This window comes from Diaporthe amygdali (assembly GCF_026229845.1).
Source record: "Diaporthe amygdali strain CAA958 chromosome Unknown NODE_14_length_1008325_cov_65_372321, whole genome shotgun sequence".
In the NCBI taxonomy this organism is placed as follows: domain Eukaryota; kingdom Fungi; phylum Ascomycota; class Sordariomycetes; order Diaporthales; family Diaporthaceae; genus Diaporthe; species Diaporthe amygdali.
In genome coordinates, this window is record NW_026517034.1 from 374,104 (window position 1) to 396,120 (window position 22,017).

Here is a 22,017-nt window from a genome sequence, read left to right on the forward strand (position 1 = left end):
AGGAAGTGAACTCATGGGAAATGTATGGAGAATATCCAGAATTGACATTAGGTCAGCACTGAAATCTATCTCGTACACAAGAGCCAAGATCGGGGAATTGTAAAACTCCCTCCAAGCCAGAAATAAAGACAAAAGAAATATAGCAATGGAAGAGGATAACGACAAAAGAAAGTAACGACTGAGGATATATGATGAAAAAAAAAAAGGTCCAATCCCCACCCACAGCGGCAAAAATAAGGCAAGGACCTTAATTGTCCAACTTCCTTATCAGCAGCCTAGTCGTAGGGTCTGGCACAGGAGTTGATCCCACGAACAATGGGTTCCCAGAACAACCCGGAGCCAGCTTCCACTCGTAGTGAAGCAACAGATATGTCATCATGATCTTGACCTCATTGGCGGCGAAGAAGCGACCAGGGCAGGCGTGTGGGCCGTGACCAAACAACGGCATCTCGGGACTCGTCATTACCAACTGTGCGCGGCGCTCCAGACCGGGCGTCTCGCGCCAGCGCACGTAACGGTAAGGGTCGAATTCATTCGCATTCTCGAAGACCTCAGGGTCCCAAATTCCGGTAATGTCGAGGTTGATCTTTTCGCCCTTGCGGATGACGAAGCCATCTGACAACTTGATATCTTGTTTGGCCTGGCGGCGGATGGGCCCTAGAACAGCAAACATCGTTAACACCCAATACAGTAGAATTCGTTCTCCGTGTGTCATTCATGCTTTGAGAGTGTTGGACGTACATATTAGGATTGGCTTCACCCTCTGGCACTCCTTGAAAACACTGTCCATAAGCTTCATGTCGTAAAGTGCCGTCTTCTTGATGCAGGTCTCGCTACCAAGCACCTGTCTGACTTCTTCACGCATCGGCTCGAAGATCTCAGGGTGTTGTGCCATGGTCACCATGGTGTGTAGAAGCAAATCCGAGGTGGTATGAATGGCAAGGACCGACAAGGTGATCTGCGACACGGCCGGGTCATACCCGGTAGGGAAAATTCCTTCAAACCAGCTCATGGCATCGTCGAAGACAGGCGGCTCCCTACCGTCAGCCACGGCCTGTGCAATCTGTGCTTTGCGATTGGCAACGACAGGAGCGAGCATTTTCCGGCACACGTTGAGCTGGCGGCGAACTGCCCAGGCACCTGGCATAAACCAGTGTACGATCGGACGCGTAAACCGGGGCAAGCCACGAAGTATGTGTCCTACGCCGAAACTGAGAGCAGCGTACTTGGAGGATTCGGCCACCCAGTCTTTGTTGCGGCACATTTGCTCACCCATGAAGATGCGGGATGATACTCGAGACACCATGGGGAGAACCAACTCGCTGGGGTTTATCTCGTGCCATTCTTTTCGTTGGATGTTGTGGTCAGCCCTGAGTACGCAGGCGACAAAGACGTCAAGGGTTTGGGGTTGGCTTACCCCGGTTTTCTGTAAAGGCATCCCTGATGGCCTCTTGTGCTTCAAAGCTAAGAGCCGGCGTGAGCTTGCCTTTTTCGAACGGGAGGTGTCAGTCAGCTATCAAGTTTCTGTGTGCGATGACCACTTGATAAACCATACCGAGTACTTTAGTCAAGTGTCGGTTGATAACAGCAACTATTTCCTGTGTGGGGAAGTCAAAGGGTTCGTAGCCCGGGATATAGTTGTGCGTATCCTGGGAAAGACTCACGTCAGTATTAGGCGTGAAGGGAACATTTGTTATATCCTCAGGCCTTCACTTTAAATTCAACCTGAAATTCAGGGGCTCTCACATACGTCTTGGCCCCTTTCAGAGGAATCTACCTGCGTATTAGCGGCGGCCGCGATCTCATTGGTGTAGCGCGACGGCAAAACCACCACGTCACCTTCAGCCGTGAACATCCTGTACGGGTTGTCGCCATATTTTAGCTTGGCCTCTTTCGTCATCTCTATGCCATGCTCCATGAACTCCTTGATGCGTCGAAAATCGGTGAACTCGAAAGGTTTCCTGGGGTTGAAATGTGGTAATTTGGAGCCATCTGGTCTCAGCACATTCAATGCTAGGACGAAGAAAATTGCCGTAATGATGTAAAGAAGAGACTTCTCGCTTGGAAGTGTGATGGTAATGTCTCCTGCTCCGAGTTGGAAGCCACTGTTGGCTGCGGCCGTTGTCGACATCTTGACTGGGTATCGCGTAGATTGTCAAATGCTGCTGGGCTGTGTTGCTCGTGAAACTGGATTCTTTTCAAGTTCTGGTCGCCTCTACTGTGAATATTACTTCCGCACTAGTGTTTTATAGAAAAGCACACAATTATCTGGCGGAAGGATGCTACTTGGTGTGGACCCGGGTTTCAGTGTCTTTGTGCACTCATTCCTGGAGGTTTGACTCGAATCCATAGGTTGCGCATGGGTTGGGCAGTCGATTATGTCGGCGCCGATATGGTGCCGGCATGTCGTCGGGGAGTTAAATGTCAATCGGGTTCTTCATGTCCCCGGTCTATTAAATTTCCCTATATCCGATCTCTCAGGCCCGTGCCGCGTTCTCGATCTGGTCGTTTCTTGGCTGGCGCTCCACCCAACAGATAGACTCGACGAGCTTAGAGTCTACGGTGGTTTCTAAATTCCGATACCGAAATCCGTACCAAATCGCGTCGTATCACTGCTACGTTGTACCCGTGTTTCGACCACTCTAAGCTTTATTGTATCGACGAAGGGGAAGGATCTGCGGGCCCGACGAGCGAGGTAATCTTGTAGCCGATACAGATACTTAGCACTTTAAGCCAATGGGAATGAAAGCTCTTCATGTGATCACTGAAGCGCAGAGTGCTGTGACATATATTCGAGCCCATGGTTGGATTCGAACGGTCGCTGGAGGGGGCTGGGGCACCAACAATAAGAAGCTGTTCTTTTGCTGTGACATCGATGCTTTGAGCTGTCCACGTAAGTGTTTCAATGATGCACTCGGGGCTGTTCTCACTCGATTGCCACAAACAGGAATGCTTTGCGCTACGAATAAGACCGCAAAGTCCGATAACTCATTTTGTAGCTCGTGACAATCAGGAAATTAACATCACTCAAATCGCTTGGATGACCCCCACATGAGTTTTGAAGAAGAGTAGCACCAGCCCAAACACGAAATTATCTGGCACTCAATTGGAGTCAGTTGTCATCGCTACCAAACACAGTCCATTAGCTTCGCTTATCACGAGTTTGCGTTTCAATTCATCCGAGACCGCACTACGCAACTAAATGGCATATTACTTACTTCATTCATCCAAGTGGCACTTCTCATTCGCTCTAGAGTGTCAGGATCATCGAATAAATCAGAACTTACGAAGTCATATCGACGGATGTCTGAGAGGAGAAAACAAAGAGTCGGGGTGTGAATGCGCCTCGGTCGACTACTCAATCCAGACAAGGAGGATCAAATACTTTTCTTTATCTTTGCTTCAAGGAATAAACCGCAACTACTGTCATCTTTGTTTCAAAGTTTCGAGACACCGCCAAGGTCGGGAAAACCACAATGAAGTTGTTCTCTGCACGGGAGGATTACAGCTACATTGTGATTTCGCATCAACTTAGCCATAGAGTACTCAAGGGAGAAATTTGATGCTCTGTATAAGATAACCAAATTGAAGCGCATATAGACCTCAGGTAGAATTGAAAATCCGCATCAAACTCGGCAGTCATATTGTTCCGAGAAAGGAAGAGGCACGGTACAATAAACATGCAGAGCCTCTCGGATTTCGACCAAGCGTCGATCCGGTCATACACACAAATCGCCCTGACTTTTCCACTTGCTCAGGGCACGTCGACCACGGCGGTCATCCAGCACCTGAGGTCATCTCTCGCCCGCCTAGGAGAGAAACTCCCGTTTCTCGCCGGCAGGGTTCGCCTCCGAAAAACACGCTTTGGTGAGGAAGCATACATCTCACCCGGAAATACGGGAGATATTCCCTTGCGGATCGCCATTCTAGCTGGACAACAATTCAATGTTGCCGAAGTCGTCGGTTCGAGCTACGCCAAGCTCGCAGCTCGCGGGTTCCCTGCTCATGCATTCGTTCATCCCGCGTTGGATCTGAACGACGACTTCAAGATCGAGGAGAAGCCCGTTCCTGTCGCTCACGTCCGCGTTAGCGTTGTCACTGGAGGGCTTATTTTGTTGTTGTCGCTGCATCACACGGCTGGGGACGGGTACTCACTTCAGCTCTTCGCAGACTCATTCGCCGCTGCAACGCGTAGAGAGCGAATTCCCGGCGAGAATCTATCTCTTGATTTAAAACTTCCTAACGAACAAAGGCCCTATTCGGCCACTCTTCTGGACCTATCCAGGACTTGTCCAGAGTTTAACATTCTCTTGAACCCAAATTCAAGCCCAGGCCTGGAAGATACGCTTCCAGGAGGCGTCCCAATAGGTGCGATCCCCAAGACAGGTAAGATCTTTGTATTTGACTTTGGCCGCCTACAGAAGCTTCGTGACATGGTGTACATGGCCTCGGGCCCCGAGACGAAGCGACCGACCGTTTTTGCTTGCCTCGCCGCGTTCACCTGGGCGCATGTGACGCGAGCACGACTCAAAAGCGAGGTAGGATTCGCCCCCAAACACGAAGACTCTAATGAAGCAAAGCTGTTCATCCCTGTTGACTTTCGTGGCCAGTTTAGCAAGGAGACAGAGGTGTATTTCGGAAACGCCGTTGTTACGGTCCCTACTCGGGCTTCGGTCAGCGAGGTTGAATCAGCCTGTGACGGTAAGAACCTGAAGCCTCTGGCCACACTATTAGCCAAGGTTGCCGCCACCATCTCCGGCGTTGACGAGGCAGCTGTACTCCGTCGAGAAGACTTGTTCAGCAGGATTGGAGACTGTAGGCGTCTTGTCCTGAGACAGGACCGAAGAATACCAGGGCAGCTTCAGTTCAACACCTGGCGTTTCATGGGCGGTGACACCTCATGGAGCCTCCCTGGTGTGGGCACAAAGAGAAAGCCGGATTCAATACGAAGGATTCAAGGAGACTTGAGCATCGGAAACGCACTTATCCTGCCAGCAAGGTCGGATTCGAAGGTTTACGAGCTATTCCTCCAGATTCCTACGATATCAATGGAGCTACTTTTGGAAGACATGGACTGGATGCGATGGGTCGAAAAGGTCGTTGGATAGTGGCAGGTGAAAATTGCCAGGTTTCTAATAGCATATGGAATATTACTTGTATTGTATAAAGGAATTTTATTTTCTACTCGACCATGAAGGAGCCATACATATTAGGGACACATTCTCAGGGATATGACAGATCTGGTAAAACTGTGTAGGCCGCGGAGGCTGGGAAACACTTCCCTTCTAAAGACACTTTAACCGTCGCCATCGCTGGGCAATATATTTTCTTTATACATAGTTGTGTGGATTGAAACTACATAGGTCATGGCGTATTTCTGACTGATTCCCATGCATTAGTAGGACCCTTTCACTAACCAATTACCACACCATCAGAGATGTCCGGGATTATCTTAGCAACGATCTCCCAACAACCCTGCATCTCCGTTACAAAACCACCGACAGCCTCACGCCCCAACGTGTGAATGACTCCGATACTCCGCCTCCTCAGTCGCAACCGGTGCCGCCGTCCCGCCTCTCAGTGCGTCCCCACCGGCAGCCTGCGAGCGTGCCCCGTGCTGCTGGCCTATCGTGCTGTCGGCGCTCGCCAGCTGCTGCTTCCCCTTTTCCTTGATGGCCTGGTTCTTGGTCGCGCTGGCCTGCGCCTGCGGGTGGTTGGGGTTCTTGTCGAGCAGCTCGTCGGTCACCTCCATGGCGCCGCCTCGGATTGTTTCGCCCGCGCCGCGGATCCCCTTCAGGCCAGCCTTGATGTCCTCGGTGACTTTGGACATCTTGTTTTTTTGGTGCCGAGTCTTGATTATCTTCTTTGGTAAGGTGCTTGACTTTGCTTTGGCTCAAGGTGTTCGAGACGTCGCGGTATGTAGAAAATGATAGCTTGATCGTGTGTTTGCGAGTTGCACCTGGTTTTCAGAATTTGGTTGATAAACGTGCCAAGAAAAGCACCGATGAAGATGGCAGTGGACATGGCTTTATTTAGATACATGCTATTGCATCGTCAACATGACGTCCGCGATCTTAGTGCCGTAGGGTATCATGCCCGGGACGTGCCGAGGATCTGCACGGTGGCAATGTTGTGACGCTTGTCAGGACTCCAGAATTCCATCACAGGCGGTCGAGCCCATCTGCGATAACATCCGACCGCAGGATTTCGTGTCGTCCTCTATCCATAATCTGGCAGCCTACACATAGATACTGCACACCGAAGCCATGACCTCAAGCAAACATGCGCAACGTATGTGTAAACTCTTCGTGCAGATTAATTGTAGAGAAGCTTTCTCAACTAAGTCGATTTGTCCGAGCCTCCGTATTGCATTGCGCTCTAATTCAACGTCCTTGCCAGATACTCTTTATCCTCAGGCTTGGTCCACCCCCCAGAACGCAGAGGATGCCTCGACCAGAAACACCACATTGACACGCCTGGTGTTGGGGCTGACTATCCTTCCACGGATCACCACCCAGACATAGCCGATGAGAACCAATACACGCCCTGTATGGATACCCATTCAAGACCTTTCGAGAAAATGAATGTGATTGTATGGTACAATGTATGTACGCGGCACGCCCCTTCCAAGCCCTTTGTCAGAGATTGTCCAAACTCTAAGATTTCCCAACCCATTTTCCTCCCAGTAACACAAAGAAAAGACCTCCAACTCCGTCAGTTATCATCAGAACGAGCCCGGAAATAACTAACTAGATCCGAACCCCGGTATTTTTGCCAACTATGTGCGAGACAAATGTGTGAAGCCGGGCTAGGCATATTACCAGTTATGTCCACCCGATTATGCTGAAGCTACTTTCAAGCACATATTATGTTCAAACGTTATAAATATATCCAAAATCTTTTGGATGAGCTGTTCATCATGAGTCGTAGCCAAGGCCTCGTTGCCATGGGCTGCCAGGAATCGTTAGACAAGATCGTCGGATTGAGCCACGCGCACTGTCATCGCACTCACCCTGTGTGATCACCGCCCCTCTGCGCCGGAATGGCGCTGTGTGGCTGGTGGGCTCCATTCGAGCCAGCTCCACTAGCCAGGGGGCTTACTGGCACAGGCGCGCGATGCATATCTCTCAGGCTGGCTGAGTCTGCAGTGCTCGGAATTGATACTGGCCGTTGGACCATTGCGTCCTTTTCATTAAGCTCCTCCGACGGTACCAGACTCGTACCGCTGCGCCTGTCCCCATGTCCGCGTACCCGGGGGACGCCATGGTGGCGCGGAAGGTCGGACCGGGACGACGTAGTGTCCTCTTCGTCCTCGTCCTCAATGCGAGCCTTGATGTACCCGCCCTCGTGGTCTCCTCGTGCGGTGGCGGCTAGAGCATCGAGTTGTGTTGTAGTGTTGAGAACAGACTGTGATTTCATGAAGGAGGTGCGGTCGTCGGCCATCTGGTAGCGGCCATCCGGATTTGTCTTGAAGAAGATGATCACGGTAGTGATGATTAAGATGAGCAGCAAGATCAGCGTGACCGCCGCGTTCAGAATCCATAGCAAGATGCCAACGATACCAGTCATGAGGCCAGGCTGATCGAACACGTCGGTGAAAATGAGGAGGAAAATAGCGTTAAGGAAATTAACAACGCAGATAGTGATGTTGAAGGCATTGGTCGACTTGTCCATATACGGACGCAGGACGCTGGTGCCGATCAGGGCAGTGACTTCGATGATGATCAGGGCAACGGCTTGTGCGACACCCGACTTCTGAGCAAAGGCGACGAATATGGCCTTGAATAAGGTGTGGATGAGTACTGGCACAATAAAGTAGTACGCCGAGGCGCGATACTGGATGTACAAGAAACCCCACTTGTTGAGTGCGTGAGTGTCGGAATACAGAGCATAGGCCGGGTTCTTGTGCAGCGCGATAGACCGCCTGGCCATGCGGATGACGTTAAAAGCCGCCCAGCTGAGTGACACCAGGATGCCCAAAAAGAAGAAGACAGCCAAAACCATCTCGGCTGGAGAGTCTCCCTGGGTAAGTTCCCAGAGGCACAGAACAGACATGGGAAGGAAGCCGACCAGGCTGATTCGGAATAAAATACCCTTCATGTGAGTACGCCAGTCCCGCCTGAAGTCGGAGAAGGAGTCTGACTTGATCCATCCGGCCCTGGCGCACCCCTCGCAGGCGTATTTCAACGCGACCACGGCCAGGGCGCTCAGGATCAGGAATATACAGAACCAGACGAGTCCCGTCAAGAAAAAGTTCGTGGTCTCGATGCCTGCCTGGTATGCATACCGCTGGACACCCGTGACGACATAGTCACCGGACGGGCTTTTGTAGTTGCCCGCACGCTTCGCAATTCTGGCGAGGTGGCGTGCCGCTTTCGCCGTAACTTCGCTTCGCGGCATCATCGCGACGGCCCTCCGGTATAAGCCATTGACGGCTGGCACCTCCTCCAGGGCCAACGATCGCTTCTGCACCTGGACCGAGTACTTCGTCAGGGAATCGAACAGCGAGGCGGGAGTACCGCCGGTGGCACGCTGATACCAGGTGAAAATGTTCTGCATGAACTTGACTTTAATGATTCCCAAGCTCCACTGGAAGTCCTGAGTCCAGGCCTGGACGGAAGGCGGCAGGGGAATGGCGACGAGGCCAATGATGGCCTGGGACTGGAAGTAGCCGCAAAGCGACAGGGCGCTGGCGGCGACATGAGCGGCAGCGTTCTGGTGGCCCAGGCCGGACATGAGGGCGGAGGAGGCAAGAGCCAGCCCGGCAATGACGGCAGAGGCCCACTTGACGCCGACAAGATCGACAGTCTTGCCGTTAGACACGGCAGCCTGGACGCAGGCGACGGGGCTGCCGTCTGTCTTGTTGATGTACACACGAACCTTCGCGTCGATATCGGGAAAGGTGTAGGCGATGCCAGGGATCTGAGACTTTGCGCTCGGGTCGATCTGGATATTGAAGGGGTTGTTCAGGTTGCCGGGACTCATGGGACAGAAACCTTTGAAGCCGTCGCCAGCCGAGCAGGGATCGATGGTCTTGTGCATGATCTCATAGCCGTAGGCGGTGATAGAGATGTCGAAGGTCACATAGCCTTCAACGGTGGAGGTGGCGGTCATGTCGACGGCGACAGAGTCGTTATTTGGCGTGAAGACGACATCGAACAGGCTGGCGGAGAAGCCGGAATTGGCCTGGCAGGTGCTGAGCGAGGTCGTCTGGAGTACATATTCGGCGTTTGCGAAGAGAGAGGCGCGGAGGAGGCATAGGAGGAGGAAGGGAAGTCGCTGAGTATGTGAGAAGCGCATGATGGGCGATGGTGGTGACAGCGAGTGCGCGGTCGATCAGTCGGTCGGGCGGTCGGATCGGTCGGTCGCACGCGGGCGAGTGGGTGGAGAGTTGGAGCTCGGCCAAGAGGTGTTTATATTTTGCCCTTGTCGGGTCTTGTTCTTTTGTCCTTGGTGTTTCGATTTTCTAATCAGATCCTCGAGGGAAATGACCTAGCGAGCGGATGCCAAAGGCCAGCCAGAGAAGGTGGGCGTCATGCGAGGCAAGACGAAAGCCAAAACCCGAGTCTGAGCCTGAAGCGTGAGCCCGAGTTAGAAATCCGGACGGACGGTGAAAGCGAGTGACGAGCGAGCCGTGCTCCCAGCTGCGAGAGTGTGTGCCCGTTCCCTTTTGTTAGCCACGTTTTAGCCCGTCCTTTACACGTGAGGCGGGAGGGTACGAAGGTGGTGGTGAGGTGGGTTAGAGGTGAGTAGGCGGGAAGGCGGGAAGTTGGAGCAAAAGTAGTTGGACGACGTCAAGGACCGGGCAGAGGCGAGAGGCGATGGCAAGCGGGTGTTTGTTGGGGTGCGCCCAGGAGCTGCCAGGTGCCCAGACGGTCACTAGAGCCTGGAGCACTAGAGAGCTACCGAGCAGCGCCGAGCTAACCACACCCGCCCAGGTGGGCTGGGCGCTAAAACGCTAAAACGCTAAAAACGTGAGCCTTGTTGCCGTGTTGCCCGTCTCGGACCCGTCAGCGTCCAGGACCAAGGACCCAAGGCTCGACCCAGCCTCCTCCCATTCATTATCGTCTGCCAGGGCTCTCGGTCAGATCAGATCAGACCGCCAGAATCTTGCCTGGGCAGTGGGCACAACTAGCACAGTGATTACAACAGGCACAGACAGACACAGTCTCGACAGGCACCCACCCCTCCCCCAGAAACAGAAACAGACAGCTCCGTTTCCGATGCGGTTCTGGGAAGTCCGTGGGCCCGCCTAGGACAGAAATGGGCTGGTTCATGTTCCAAGGCCTTCCCAGCTGGGAAGATGGAAGGGTAGCTGGGCAGAGCTGTTGTGATCATCCCTCCGATCAACAACGGGCCGCTGCTGAGGATCCACTACGCAAACAATCCTGACAGTCCAATCCCGGCGACTGACGACACGAACAAGGACCAAAATAATCCTGGACCGACTGGACAATGTACCTGCTCCCTCACACACGTTATGCGTGGACTCCGAGCACCACTGCAGCCCGCCTCCAGCACCCAATGCTCGGACTGCTGACAGCCACGTCCAGTTCTGTCATTCGTGGATGGACGCAAGAACCCGTTTCTCTCTTTTCTACGAGTCTACTGTATGTGTAGCTCAGTCAGACTGACGGCGAACCGCCCTGGCCAATGGGATATGCGGAGGCGTGGCAGTGCAGACCTCGTATCGCCCACAGGAACGACGGCCGCCCAACTTGGCTGGCTCATTTGTCGTCCAAGGTTGCTGGGCCAAATCCCAGGCCATTCCAACCGGCTTATTCCAATACTGTACTGTATATAGTAGACCAGGTAACCGTAGCCACGGGCAATTTGCTGCAATGGTAGGACGGTTTATCATGTCTCTAGGAACCCGTTTCTTTATGACTGAGAATTCGCTCATTGTTGACAGTTCGTCGGTTGTTTTCACGTTACCCATTCGTCCACTATCCAGATTCAATTTCACCAGAGGCAAACGGCAAGGAATGCTTACTGTAACCAGACATGTCATCAATTAGATGAATGCTACCAGACGAGATTACATCTAAGACTGCCGTTTCCAGGTTGGAAGATTCAAGAAAATCTTGGAATAAACTCGCCTAGACTCGAACAAGGTTTCTTCACCCGCACCGTCAAGGGTTGTTCGTATTCGCGTAGGAATGGCGGGGGGCGAGGGGGGAGGGGGAGGGGGGCACCAGAGCAGAGGGCAACACCTTGTGGCTCGAAATGACGCGGCCGTAAATTTTGGTTCCTTCCCGAACGACCAGTTGTTCTATCAGCTTGGCTTATCGATAGTCATTCGTTCTTGGGTCGTCCAATCCCCTTCCCACGGTACCCACCTCCACATGCAAAAGGCACTCTCAAAAGCAACACCACCTGTGGGATCTGTACCCATAACTCTTACAAACTCCATTCCCTCACACGTGCGATTCGCATGGCATGGCACGACACGGCACTCGCGGTGGAGATGCAGCAAGCGCCTTCTCAAACTTCCCCACCCAGGTCTCAGATCCCATCGCAAACACGACAACTCAACCCCGTATGCCCGTCTCACTGCAATCGATCTTGTGTGCCCTGAAACAAAAGACACAGCCACGCGTAATTCCAGTCATGGCTTCCTCATCACGCAGTACTTCCTTCGGTCTCGCGGTGATTATGTCCGTTTGAATCGGGAATCTGAGATACCGATCAGCATGCACAGCCTGCACCATCTCCACGCCCGGCGCGGGGAGAGACCTTGGACGATTGTCTGTTCGCGACGGTGAGCGCGAAGACTGGCCCGGCACCAGGCAACGTAGGGCTGGCTGTCAACGCGTTCCTGAATCAGAATCTAAATCCTTCATCGCATCGTGCGCCGAAAGTCGCGCATGGTATGATATTCAACGGATGAACGCGCCCGGTATTGGAACTGGGGCCGCTGACGAACGCCCAATCTGATTGCTTCTATATATGGAATCATCGGGGCCACAATTACTTTACATCGAGACGGGCAGACAGGCACGGCCGGCCGTGGATGCCGGAGACCGCTGGATCCGGACGGCCAAACGGTTTCGGCGGTGGAGCGCAGTGACGAGACTTGCGAATCCGGACGCCACCGGGAATTTTATTCGCGGTCGTAAATCATTACACAAATAATACCTAAAATCGGGGCCCCAGCATCAAGCCGGCCCATACAGGGATGGCATCTAGCCTCGCAAGTAACCGCGTCGCGGGACGGGAGAAATATGTACGGCCCTCCAGGGCACCCTCAAAGGCCGTTCGACGGCAAACTGCCTCTCGCATTCAACGCAGAGCACCGTATCAGATGTCCAGACGGGGGGGTTGCGTCTCGGGATCCGGGTCCCGGGCGATCCACCGACAGCGTCTCCCATGTCTGACCTGACATGAGCAAGCCCGTCTCTCAAGGCCGCAATCCTCAGGTTGACTTCATACCCAGGCCTCTTACTTGGGCTATCCCCCCTGTGGCAGCTGTCTTCCAACCTCATCACCTCGCAGCAGCTTCCTTCCCCTTCCCTTTGCCGCCTTCAGCTGGAGCAGCGGCCGTCGCATTCCCACCAGCAGCAGCACCGGCACCGGCAGTGACGTTTTGGCAGTTGCTCGGCAGCGTGAACGTCTGTCCGACCGCCAGATTAAAGCGGTCAATCCCAGGGTTCAGACCCAAGATCTGGCCGGTGGTCGATCCCGCAGCAGCGGCGATCTTGTCGAAGATGTCGCCCTTCTGGACCGTCCCCTGGGAGATGGTGCACTGCGAGTTGGGGCACACCGGCACCTGCATCACGGATCCGCCGGTGAGCTTCGCGCTGCTGTTAGACGGTATAGCGGCCTTGTTCGCGGCGTTGAAGGCGTCCTGCGTGATGTTCAGAAACTTGGCAGCCTGCTCGGCCGTGATTCCGTCCGATGGGATAACCAGGCGGTCCGGCCCGCCGAGCACACAGCGCTCTGTCGCTGGCGGCGGCGGCGGCGGGAGGCAGGAGGTGTTGTCTGGTGTCGCGGTCGGCGGTGGGATCACTAGGGTTTGGCCCACATCGATGATGTTCGGGTCAGCGAGGTTGCTGGCCTTTGCGATGTCGCAGATGCCGGTGCCGAACTGCTTCGCGATCGCACCGAGGGTCTGGCCCTGCTGTACCACGATGGTGGTGGTGCCGTTGCCGGCCGCTGCTCCTCCTCCTTGCGCGGGGCTAGCTGCCTGACCCGAGGCTGCTTCAGCCGGCTTGGCTGCCGAGTCGGCCGGTGTTGCTACATTCTCTGTGGGATGTCAGCACGTGTCACACTACTTTGATGTCGTTCAGGGGCGTGACGACTGACCCAGCGTCCGAGGCAGGAGCCTCAGCGCCCGCTTCTCGTTGACTGGAGATCCGGCTGCGATACACCCGATTGCCGCGGCCGCGGACAAGAACTGAACAAATCGCATTGTGACGGAAAGGACTGGAGATTACTATTTGTCGCAAAAGATGAAAAGCCTCACAGAGGATATGCGGCACTGCCCTGGAGAACTACAAAGTGAGTATTAAACGAATGAATCCGTCCCAAACGTGCGATGAGATACCGCGCATCACTTCAAGTGGACAAGGGGCAGCAGTCAACATTTATGCCCTCCATACTCTTGCTACCTATTTACACAGCCCGGAGTCGGCGGAGGGCAGGATGGATGGGTGCATGATAAATTGGCTTCGCCCTTTCTCCTGTTTCCTCCATCTTGGAGTTTGAGCTTGGAAACAAAAACCCCCGAGTTTAGCCATGGCGAATCATGGACAGTGTCCGCAGATGGGCATTTTAAGGTTTGCGTTGGAACCCCGGGGTAAGAAGAAGGTGGGTCTCGCGCAGCCTTAGGTGCGAAATATTCTACTTGGCGTTGAATGCTCAACGGCAGACATTCGACGACGTCACCGAACGGTTGGTATATTCCAACGGTCGCTAGCTCAAGGTCGAGTACTGCATGAGTCGGCATCACTATGTTAGGTGGTGTTCAACCCATGTTGGGTCGGACGGAGTCCTTAACTCGCGGCATGAGCCTTCACCTTGCACCTGCACGAGGCGGAACAGTCATCAGAAAGACAAAATGCAATGGTAATGCGGCTCTGTAGGCAAAGGCCGTCGGCAGTCTTCTTTTCCAAGTGCGCGCGGTCATACGGACGGGAGCTAATTCTTTGGGCCTATCCCAAAACACCAAATGTCGGACAACTGACTCTCCAAGTCAGAGCACACGACAGGCCCAGTTGACTGACTTCGTTCCCGGCACATGCCAAGATCAGATCGCGTGCAACCCAGCCACGCGGGAAGACATCAGACCGAGAAGATTAAATAAGAGCCCTTGTGCTTGTCCCAAATGCGTATATACTTGCTAGCTGCCTGATTCATGGCCACGCTTTTCGCGATGTGCTGTTGATCCGTTGATCCGCCCAAGATAGTTCCTGTTCACGGGGGAAGTAAGCTTCAGGCCCACAAATGCTTGTCTGGCCCTCGTAAGAAGCGAAGCATCTTTTGAAAGGGGATTGGTTGGGGAATAGAGTTTACCTCTGTGATGGTACCCGTCACGGTTCGGGAGGTAGCCAAAGAGCTGAGACGAAGTTAGTCTACGACCAAGACCTTGCAACAAAGGCATCAACTACCAATGTACAACGTACAAACACGGCGTCATTCCTCTGCGTCCTCTTTGCATGTACCGTGATTTTGCCATATCAGAGTCGCTGGGGGGAAACACTGCGTGCTCTGAAACACCAGGTACCAATCATCAACAGACCACAAATGTGCTTGTGTCACGGAGAAGTCAAACGTTGAAGTGGTACGGTCGGCTCATGCGCCACCACGTGGGAAATTGTGAACGTGATGAACTTGCCTCCTCTGCAGCTGTCATGTCTTCTCAACAACGGCAGATATTTCGTATTCGTAACCAGGAACAAGCGAGGTTCCTCTGCGGCTAATCAGTTGTAGACACATGGAGAATTCGACCTGGGTGCTAGAGCTGGAGCTAACATGTGCTCTTTCGAAGACTGCTGCTCTTCATCTCACCTTCTCCTCGTCAGGCGTCGTAAGGTCTTGTCGAAGGTGGTTTTGTAATCTCAAGAAGATTCTTATAAAGGAGCACTGGTAAATTGAGATTCAATGGATAGAATGACAACTCACCCCTTATACCGATCGTTCTATTTCGATCCTCTCGTTAATCTAGCTCCTTATCAAGGTAGCTGATACCCATCTCTCAACGCAACAGATAGAACCAGAAATATTCTAGTCGATCTTCATATTGGCGCAGAAAGCTTAGGATCCTTTTTCCCACCGTGATTGCGCATAACACCGTTGCTGAACTCGCTGGAAATGAGGCCAGGAACAGGATATTTGCAAACACGACTGTGTACGGTGACGTGAATAGCTATCAACATCCCGGATAATTCCATTGACAGATCTTTCTTGGCTCTTCAACAAAAGCAAAAGAGTGATAAGTACTAAGGCTGTCAGGAGGAAAATACCCTGACTTGATTTAGTTATGCGATGGGCATAATGTCATTCGTCTTTATTGCTTCTTGAGTAATTTTCTTTCGAGTGCACGATAACTGAGGCTCATAGCTGCGCAATTGGGACCACCTGTACTGCTGTATCGACCGGAAAATGAGAAATTAAAAAAAAAATGCGTAATTTTTGTGTCTCATGCAAGAGCCCGTGAAGTATTCTGGTACTGTGCTGAGGGAGACTTTGTTCTCAATTCACCTGTCTTCATCTAGCCGTCCACCACTGACGGAATCAAAACACCAGGCTTCCTAACTGAGATTTTCCAATGACCAACAGAAAGTCCAATTATGGACGGGAAATCAACTGCTCCGGGATATCACGAGGGGCAAAATTAGCCTCGCAAGCGGTCATAACTTTGAAGAGAGTCCCTTCTCCTCCTGCCTTCGCCAAGACGGCCAGTCCAAAGGGGCGGCTGGCCATGCCCTTGAGGTAATATCTTCCCAGGGGTACGTTGGCAATAGGGTATCCTAAAAATTTAAGTGAATACCTAGAACTCCGTGCGATCGTCATGGCTTACCTGATGCTGTGCTCAGAGTGCAAGCGGAAGAATCCATGGGGACGAACACAACATCTAGATTATGCTGGCTGAAAGCCTGATCGAGCCCCTCAACCTTGGCCACTTTGTGCATATGTGCGAAGGCCGTCTTGCATTTGTCTTCTGATGGCGGGTTCTCAACGGCTTTGATAAGACATGCTTGATCGGGCGCGTCTACAACACCGTTAGCCATTCAATGATCACAACATTATATGCACACAGAGCATCTTACTCTTTGGGAGACACTCTTTCGGATGGTCCTTGTTATATTGAACGATATCCCCGAGACTGCGGATGCTAGAGTCCTCCTCGAAGTACTCTTTCAAGAAGTCCTCAGTTGCTGTGGCGCATTCGTAAACTGAACAAATGGAGTCAGATCAGGACTGAGTCCGTCAACCCTCCTCAACAATGATGTCTTACAGGGCACGATGTCTTGAGCAAACTCGCTGCCAATTTTCAGCATCTCGACCTCGGGGAGCTCGACGGGATAGACTACTTGGGCACCCAGAGTCTTCATAGTCTGAATGACTGCGTGGTATGAAGCGTCCTGAAGAAGGTCAGTGCCATGATTCTGAAATCATAGTCAAAGTCATCTTACATGCTGATGCTTTGCTTCCTCACTCGGCACCCAGAAGTCAGGCGGCAATCTCCACAAAGTAGGATTCACGAATCCAACTTTTAAGCCTTCAAATGAGTCACTGAAGAAGGATTCATAGGAGCCACCGGGAAGTGAGATCCTCGTGCTGTCGTCCAACATGGTAGTCGTAGCCATTGCCACATCTCGAGCAGAGCGAGCCATAGCTCCTGGAGTGTCAAGTGTCCTGGACACCCGAAATGCGCCGCTGCAGTCGATAAGGCCGCGGCAAGGCTTCAAACAGTAAAGAGCCTGTCGTGACGAGGGTGTCACGATGGAGCCATCGGTCTCGGTGCCGATACCGATGAAGGCGAAACCCGCAGAGACGCTTACCGCACTCCCAGTGGACGAACCGCCAGGGCTCTTTCTGCAGTGTCAACGAAGTACAAACAAGACTGTGACAATTTCATACCCATGGTGAAAGATCTCCCTCGTCTAGCACAGGGTCGCCGTAGACGTACGGTGACTTGGTCTGGCCCCCAACTGAGGAAAACCCATCGACGAGTCCGTAGCCCCTGATTCAAATCAGCATTGTGGCATTTGAATGGAAGAGAAGCCTCACTTGAAGCAGCAGAGTTCCTAAGTAAATCGTGAGTTATCAGTTTTGCATACATGTTCCAGAATATTATTAGACTTACGGTTAGGTTGCTTTTGCCGATGACGATGGCGCCACCGGCGAGGAGCTGTGGGCGAGATCAGTGACAGATCTATAAGTGTTCATCGAGCCAGCGCTCGCCAACCTTGTCCACAACAGGGGCGTTTTTCATGGGTCGGTTTTGCAAGAACGCATTGCTTCCTGCGCTGGTGGTCATCCCCAGATCTGCATGAGTAACAAAGCAATCCTGAGCCAGAGTCATCAGCGGGATCAGAAAAAGAGTAGTGACTGCATGTTGGCCAGCGCGCACCTTGATTACCACTGGGATCCCATGTAAGGGCCCTCGAGGCTTGTTATCCGCCATCTCTCTATCCAACTGTTCTGCCAATTCCAGCAGCTTTTCTTCGGGTGCCACAGAGATGATGGCAGCGAGGTTCAGGCCACAGTTGTTGTCCTCTTGGATTCTCTGGCTTATCGCCTTGACGACATCAACCACACTCAGAGTACGATTTCTGAGCATTTTTCCAATGTCATCTGCTGTCAGAGACAGGAGTTTCTTCCGATCAAGAAGAAGGGCCATCATCAGCTGTTGAATGGTGTAGAACCCAAGAAGCTGCTTGCATTGTAAGACGTTCTGGACTTGGAGAGTCAGGACCGGACTGGGAAGTAATTTATATGTGAGTTCATGAACCAGGAAGGCAGTCATCCGCCACTGAGCGGTTGCAAACGCTCGAAAGTGACTAAGAGGCCTGCCAGGTCGGATGATGTTGCGTGAGAAATTGAACGGTGAGTTGAGTTCTGCGAGCATGCGTGCTGTTGTTTGTTGGCTGCCTACGGTCACATAATCCAGACAGTCAAAGCCAACTTTGGCATCCGGCTGTCATCCAAGAAGAACACAGGTGACGAAGCATCCTTCAAAATCATGTTGACATAAGTTGGATGGTACGCCTACGGAGATACACACTGGGGAAGACTTTCGGTTGGCTATGACATTTCAGCGGAGCAAGGCCAGATGCTTGTGATATTTCAAGTTGAACCAGAAGAGAAGCATTCAACAAGCTTTTCGGTAACCATCCTGTGCTCAGTCATCTGTCAATAAGCGCCTCACAGGTGATTAAAGGCAGGAAATCCGTGCTTTCCAACCGTAGTCCGCGCAAGCCTCCTCGTGCTCATGTTGATTTCTACCCGTACCTGCGTATTCTAGGTGGCCTGTACGGCAAGTTCTACGTCATGAATAGTCCTCTGCGTGGTCTAATTTTTTTAATCCCGGGGGTGGGTGGTTCAGATGAACCTAGGTAGTCCCCTTGGCTCAACGAGTTACATCAAGTACGACGACACGGTCGTAGTCATCGTTGAAGAGTTTAATACGACCTTGGCTGGCAACTTCGTAGAAATCCACGCGAGAAGTAGGTGTCAGTCAGGAGACGCAGAAACTGTCTTCGGCATAAGTGGCGATAGGCTCAGACGATCATGTCTGCTGTCAACCCGCCCGACAACAGCGATGTAGTCGCACCCGCAATTCGACCCAAAGGTGAATAATGATATAGCTACATGCACGCTGATGATTCGGAAGCATACAATGAGCTGCCGCTTGACAAGGTGGCGATCGATATGGCCTCATGACCCTTCACCCATTGGACAAGGGGCACCATACCGCCATGATCAGATCCAGGCTGGTTTCCACAGACTTTGTGAGGTGCTTTCATGTTATATAGTCAGATACCTGAACTTGCCAAGATATGCCCTAGCTGCGTCCTATGAGGCCAAGACTTATATTGGGCCCAGACTTCGTTGTCCTGCAGCCGCAGCCGTTTAAAACGCGCGAAGGATGCTTAGGGCGTGCGAGAGAGATTTGTGGGCTTGTATGCTTGTAGACAGATTCACTGGATTGCCTGTTGATACCGCCTCTATGGTCCTATGTACAGGTGCTTGCTCCTAGTCAGTGCCCGCTCCCTCATCGTGCGATGGCCTTGGGCTGCCAAGAATCAATCTTCGCCTTCGTGCTGTTACATAGTCAGTATAATTCTGTAGTGTGGCTCTTCGATGCCCTCAACATACGTGTTGTATGGCTTGTATGCGCCTCGCGTGAATGTGTAGTTCGGGATGTGGTGAGGCTTCGCCCAGCTGCGCGCAACCTGGGCAATGGGGTCCTCGGTTGGGGGCTTGTTGACGGCGTAAGAGATCCATGCGTGCCAGAAAGGCTCGATCTGGGCACTGTTCCAGCCGATAATGGTCAGTCCAGTTCAATTGTCACCACTTCAATAGGTTGGCGATGCTGTTCGACATACGGGTCAAAGTCGTGCTTCTTGTAGTCCACCCATCGTGTCCGCACTATCGGCCATGATAATCAGCGACCTGTCCAGGAACCCGCGTCGAAAGTAGTTTGGAAGTCATACGAGGCAGCTCATCCGACCAGTTCTCGTAGTACTTGTTGCCGAACTTGTCAGTGCCGACCAGAGTGCCGGCCTTGGTGTCGCCTGCTCCAGCATTAGCAACCATGAAGTCCTCATGTGTCTTCCAGGCGAACCGTACCAATATACTGTTGGACAGAGAGTCGAAGGTCAGTCGTCATCTAGAAGCCGGCAAGGGATCGATCGGGGCAAGACGTACTTGAAGTTGATGCCAGTATTCCTGCGATTGATCGCGTTAGCAGACTCAAATGCGAGGGACGCGGGGAACCTACCTTTAGGCCAATACGGCGGATGTTGCCCAGTGTCCTGGTAATGGTCGACATCTTGACTGCTATTCAATGGGCGTCAAGGCGTCAAGGCGTCAAGTGCTGGTTAGAGTGGTGATGCGATTGAATTGAGGTTGAACGCCGGGCCCTGACGCAGGTCCAAGACGGACGGGGGTGGGCCACCCCTAGCCAATCATAGAGCTCCAGTATCTAAGGTACGTACCCTGGTCACTACAGCCTAGCGCACCCCCTTGCTCTTTAACCTCCCGACATCGACTTCTCTTCTGCTACTGCCACCGAGGCCCTCGACGTCGTGCTCCCGAGAAGCACGATTTCACGAGAGACCGTTCTTCTCCCGATGCGGCAATGCTTGCACGGAGTGCTGTGACAAGATGTGGCATCGGTAGGCCCCGAAAGCCCTTCTCCTTCACTTCCAACTTCCGAGTCACAAGGCTCCCAGCGCGACGTCACTATGCCACGGCCGGCACCGCACCTGCATCGAGCACCATGAGCTCTGCAGGCATGCTTGCACCTTTCATGAGCGAGCTCGACAGGATTGCACCATCGTTCCCTATCAATGGCTCACAGATTCGAATACTGCGGACGCCGGCCGAGTTCTATGAGACGCTGAAGGACAAAATCTCCAAAGCGGAACGGCGCATCTTCTTGTCGACGCTGTACATTGGGAAGACGGAACGGGAGCTGATCGAGACGCTGCGGGATGCTCTGCGGAAGAAACCTGAGCTTAAGCTCAGCATTTTGACGGACGCGCTGCGTGGCACGAGGGAAGCACCCCAGCCGTCTTGTGCCTCGCTTCTGGCGCCGCTCGTCGAGGAGTTTGGACCAGAAAGGGTCGAGATACGGATGTACCACACGCCCAATCTGACTGGTCTGCGAAAGAAGTACATACCTAAGAGAATAAACGAGGGTTGGGGACTGCAGCACATGAAGCTGTACGGATTCGATGATGAGATACTTTTGTCTGGCGCGAATCTTTCCACGGATTACTTCACAAATCGCCAAGATCGATACCATCTATTCTCCTCCAAAGATGTCACGGACTTCTTCTGGGGACTGCATAATGCTGTATCATCCTTGAGCTTCAGGATAGAACCATCGAGCTCTGCAGCCGGCTTTGACAAGGTCTGGCCGGCCGAGAATGCTGCTCCGTCTCCCCTCGACAACCCGAAGCAATTTGTATCTCAGTCCACGTCCTTGATCAAAGGACTGATCACACCCGATAGCAATCCATCAGCTGAACTGAAAGGCGAGCATGACACGAGTGTCTACCCCTTGGCACAAATGACACAGCTTCTGTCACCAGACACCTCTACAGAGTTACCTGCCCTGTCTCACGTTCTCAAGACTCTTGCCTCCCCTGAGTACTCCAACTCGTCTTGGACCTTCACCGCCGGATACTTCAACCCAGCGCCGTCACTCACCAAACTTCTCCTTGCCACTGCATCGCATCACAACGTCGTCATTACTGCATCTCCTTTCGCGAACGGCTTCTACCAATCCAAAGGTGTTTCCGGCATGTTACCAGATGCATACACATTACTCGCCCGAAATTTCCTCCACGACGTGCATAATCGCAAGAAGGACCTGGCCATCACCCTCAAGGAATGGAGAAAAGGTTGCGTCAACGAGCCAGGCGGCTGGACCTACCACGCCAAGGGCATCTGGGTCACCTTACCCTCGGAATCGAACCCCTCGCTGAGCCTGGTAGGGAGCTCAAACTATACGAAGCGAAGTTATTCCTTGGATATCGAGGCCAATGCGATGATCCTGACGCGAAACGAAGACTTGAAGAAGAGGCTCGGTGATGAGCAGCGCTGGCTCCAAGAGCATGCCACTCAAGTCACGAGGGATGACTTTGCCAGAACAGAGAGGAGAGTCAGCTTAAAGGTGCGACTTGCGATGTGGATCGTTTCGCTGGTGGGCGGTGCGCTGTGAGAGCAGCAAATGATTGCACTGCACCCCTAATATAACGATTCGATATTTTGGTTAGCAGTCCTGATGAGATGACGAGTTCCTCGATGGAAAGAATCCATAACTGAGATGGGCTATGT

At 52.7% G+C, this 22,017-nt stretch overlaps 8 protein-coding genes across 8 annotated transcripts; 2 read left to right on the forward strand and 6 right to left on the reverse strand.

Moving 5' to 3' along the window:
* Positions 1-247: 247 nt before the first annotated feature.
* On the reverse strand, positions 248-2,131 carry J7T55_003420 (Dihydromonacolin L monooxygenase LovA 3; the record flags this gene model as incomplete). Its single annotated transcript, XM_053143441.1, has 5 exons — positions 248-657; positions 742-1,344; positions 1,418-1,486; positions 1,556-1,649; positions 1,751-2,131. The coding sequence occupies 5 exons, from the start codon at positions 2,129-2,131 to the stop codon at positions 248-250; spliced, it is 1,557 nt and encodes a 518-aa protein (XP_052993671.1).
* Positions 2,132-3,680: 1,549 nt separating this feature from the next.
* Positions 3,681-5,108, forward strand: J7T55_003421 (uncharacterized protein; the record flags this gene model as incomplete). The annotated part of the gene is made up of 1 exon (XM_053143442.1): positions 3,681-5,108. The coding sequence occupies one exon, from the start codon at positions 3,681-3,683 to the stop codon at positions 5,106-5,108; it is 1,428 nt and encodes a 475-aa protein (XP_052993672.1).
* A 398-nt stretch (positions 5,109-5,506) lies between these two features.
* J7T55_003422 (uncharacterized protein) lies at positions 5,507-5,830 on the reverse strand (the record flags this gene model as incomplete). The annotated part of the gene is made up of 1 exon (XM_053143443.1): positions 5,507-5,830. One exon carries the CDS (start codon positions 5,828-5,830, stop codon positions 5,507-5,509), a length of 324 nt encoding a protein of 107 aa, XP_052993673.1.
* A 1,087-nt stretch (positions 5,831-6,917) lies between these two features.
* J7T55_003423 (DUF907 domain protein) lies at positions 6,918-9,300 on the reverse strand (the record flags this gene model as incomplete). Its single annotated transcript, XM_053143444.1, has 2 exons — positions 6,918-6,951; positions 7,013-9,300. 2 exons carry the CDS (start codon positions 9,298-9,300, stop codon positions 6,918-6,920), a joined length of 2,322 nt encoding a protein of 773 aa, XP_052993674.1.
* Positions 9,301-12,484: 3,184 nt separating this feature from the next.
* J7T55_003424 (peptidoglycan-binding lysin subgroup) lies at positions 12,485-13,411 on the reverse strand (the record flags this gene model as incomplete). Its single annotated transcript, XM_053143446.1, has 2 exons — positions 12,485-13,245; positions 13,306-13,411. 2 exons carry the CDS (start codon positions 13,409-13,411, stop codon positions 12,485-12,487), a joined length of 867 nt encoding a protein of 288 aa, XP_052993675.1.
* A 2,599-nt stretch (positions 13,412-16,010) lies between these two features.
* J7T55_003425 (uncharacterized protein) lies at positions 16,011-18,076 on the reverse strand (the record flags this gene model as incomplete). The annotated part of the gene is made up of 10 exons (XM_053143447.1): positions 16,011-16,213; positions 16,272-16,397; positions 16,460-16,586; positions 16,638-17,036; positions 17,086-17,188; positions 17,236-17,252; positions 17,312-17,356; positions 17,414-17,515; positions 17,579-17,902; positions 17,960-18,076. 10 exons carry the CDS (start codon positions 18,074-18,076, stop codon positions 16,011-16,013), a joined length of 1,563 nt encoding a protein of 520 aa, XP_052993676.1.
* Positions 18,077-19,222: 1,146 nt separating this feature from the next.
* J7T55_003426 (uncharacterized protein) lies at positions 19,223-20,002 on the reverse strand (the record flags this gene model as incomplete). The annotated part of the gene is made up of 7 exons (XM_053143448.1): positions 19,223-19,271; positions 19,327-19,482; positions 19,557-19,599; positions 19,665-19,745; positions 19,801-19,807; positions 19,879-19,899; positions 19,952-20,002. The coding sequence occupies 7 exons, from the start codon at positions 20,000-20,002 to the stop codon at positions 19,223-19,225; spliced, it is 408 nt and encodes a 135-aa protein (XP_052993677.1).
* Positions 20,003-20,311: 309 nt separating this feature from the next.
* On the forward strand, positions 20,312-21,901 carry J7T55_003427 (CDP-diacylglycerol-glycerol-3-phosphate 3-phosphatidyltransferase; the record flags this gene model as incomplete). The annotated part of the gene is made up of 1 exon (XM_053143449.1): positions 20,312-21,901. One exon carries the CDS (start codon positions 20,312-20,314, stop codon positions 21,899-21,901), a length of 1,590 nt encoding a protein of 529 aa, XP_052993678.1.
* Positions 21,902-22,017: the final 116 nt, after the last annotated feature.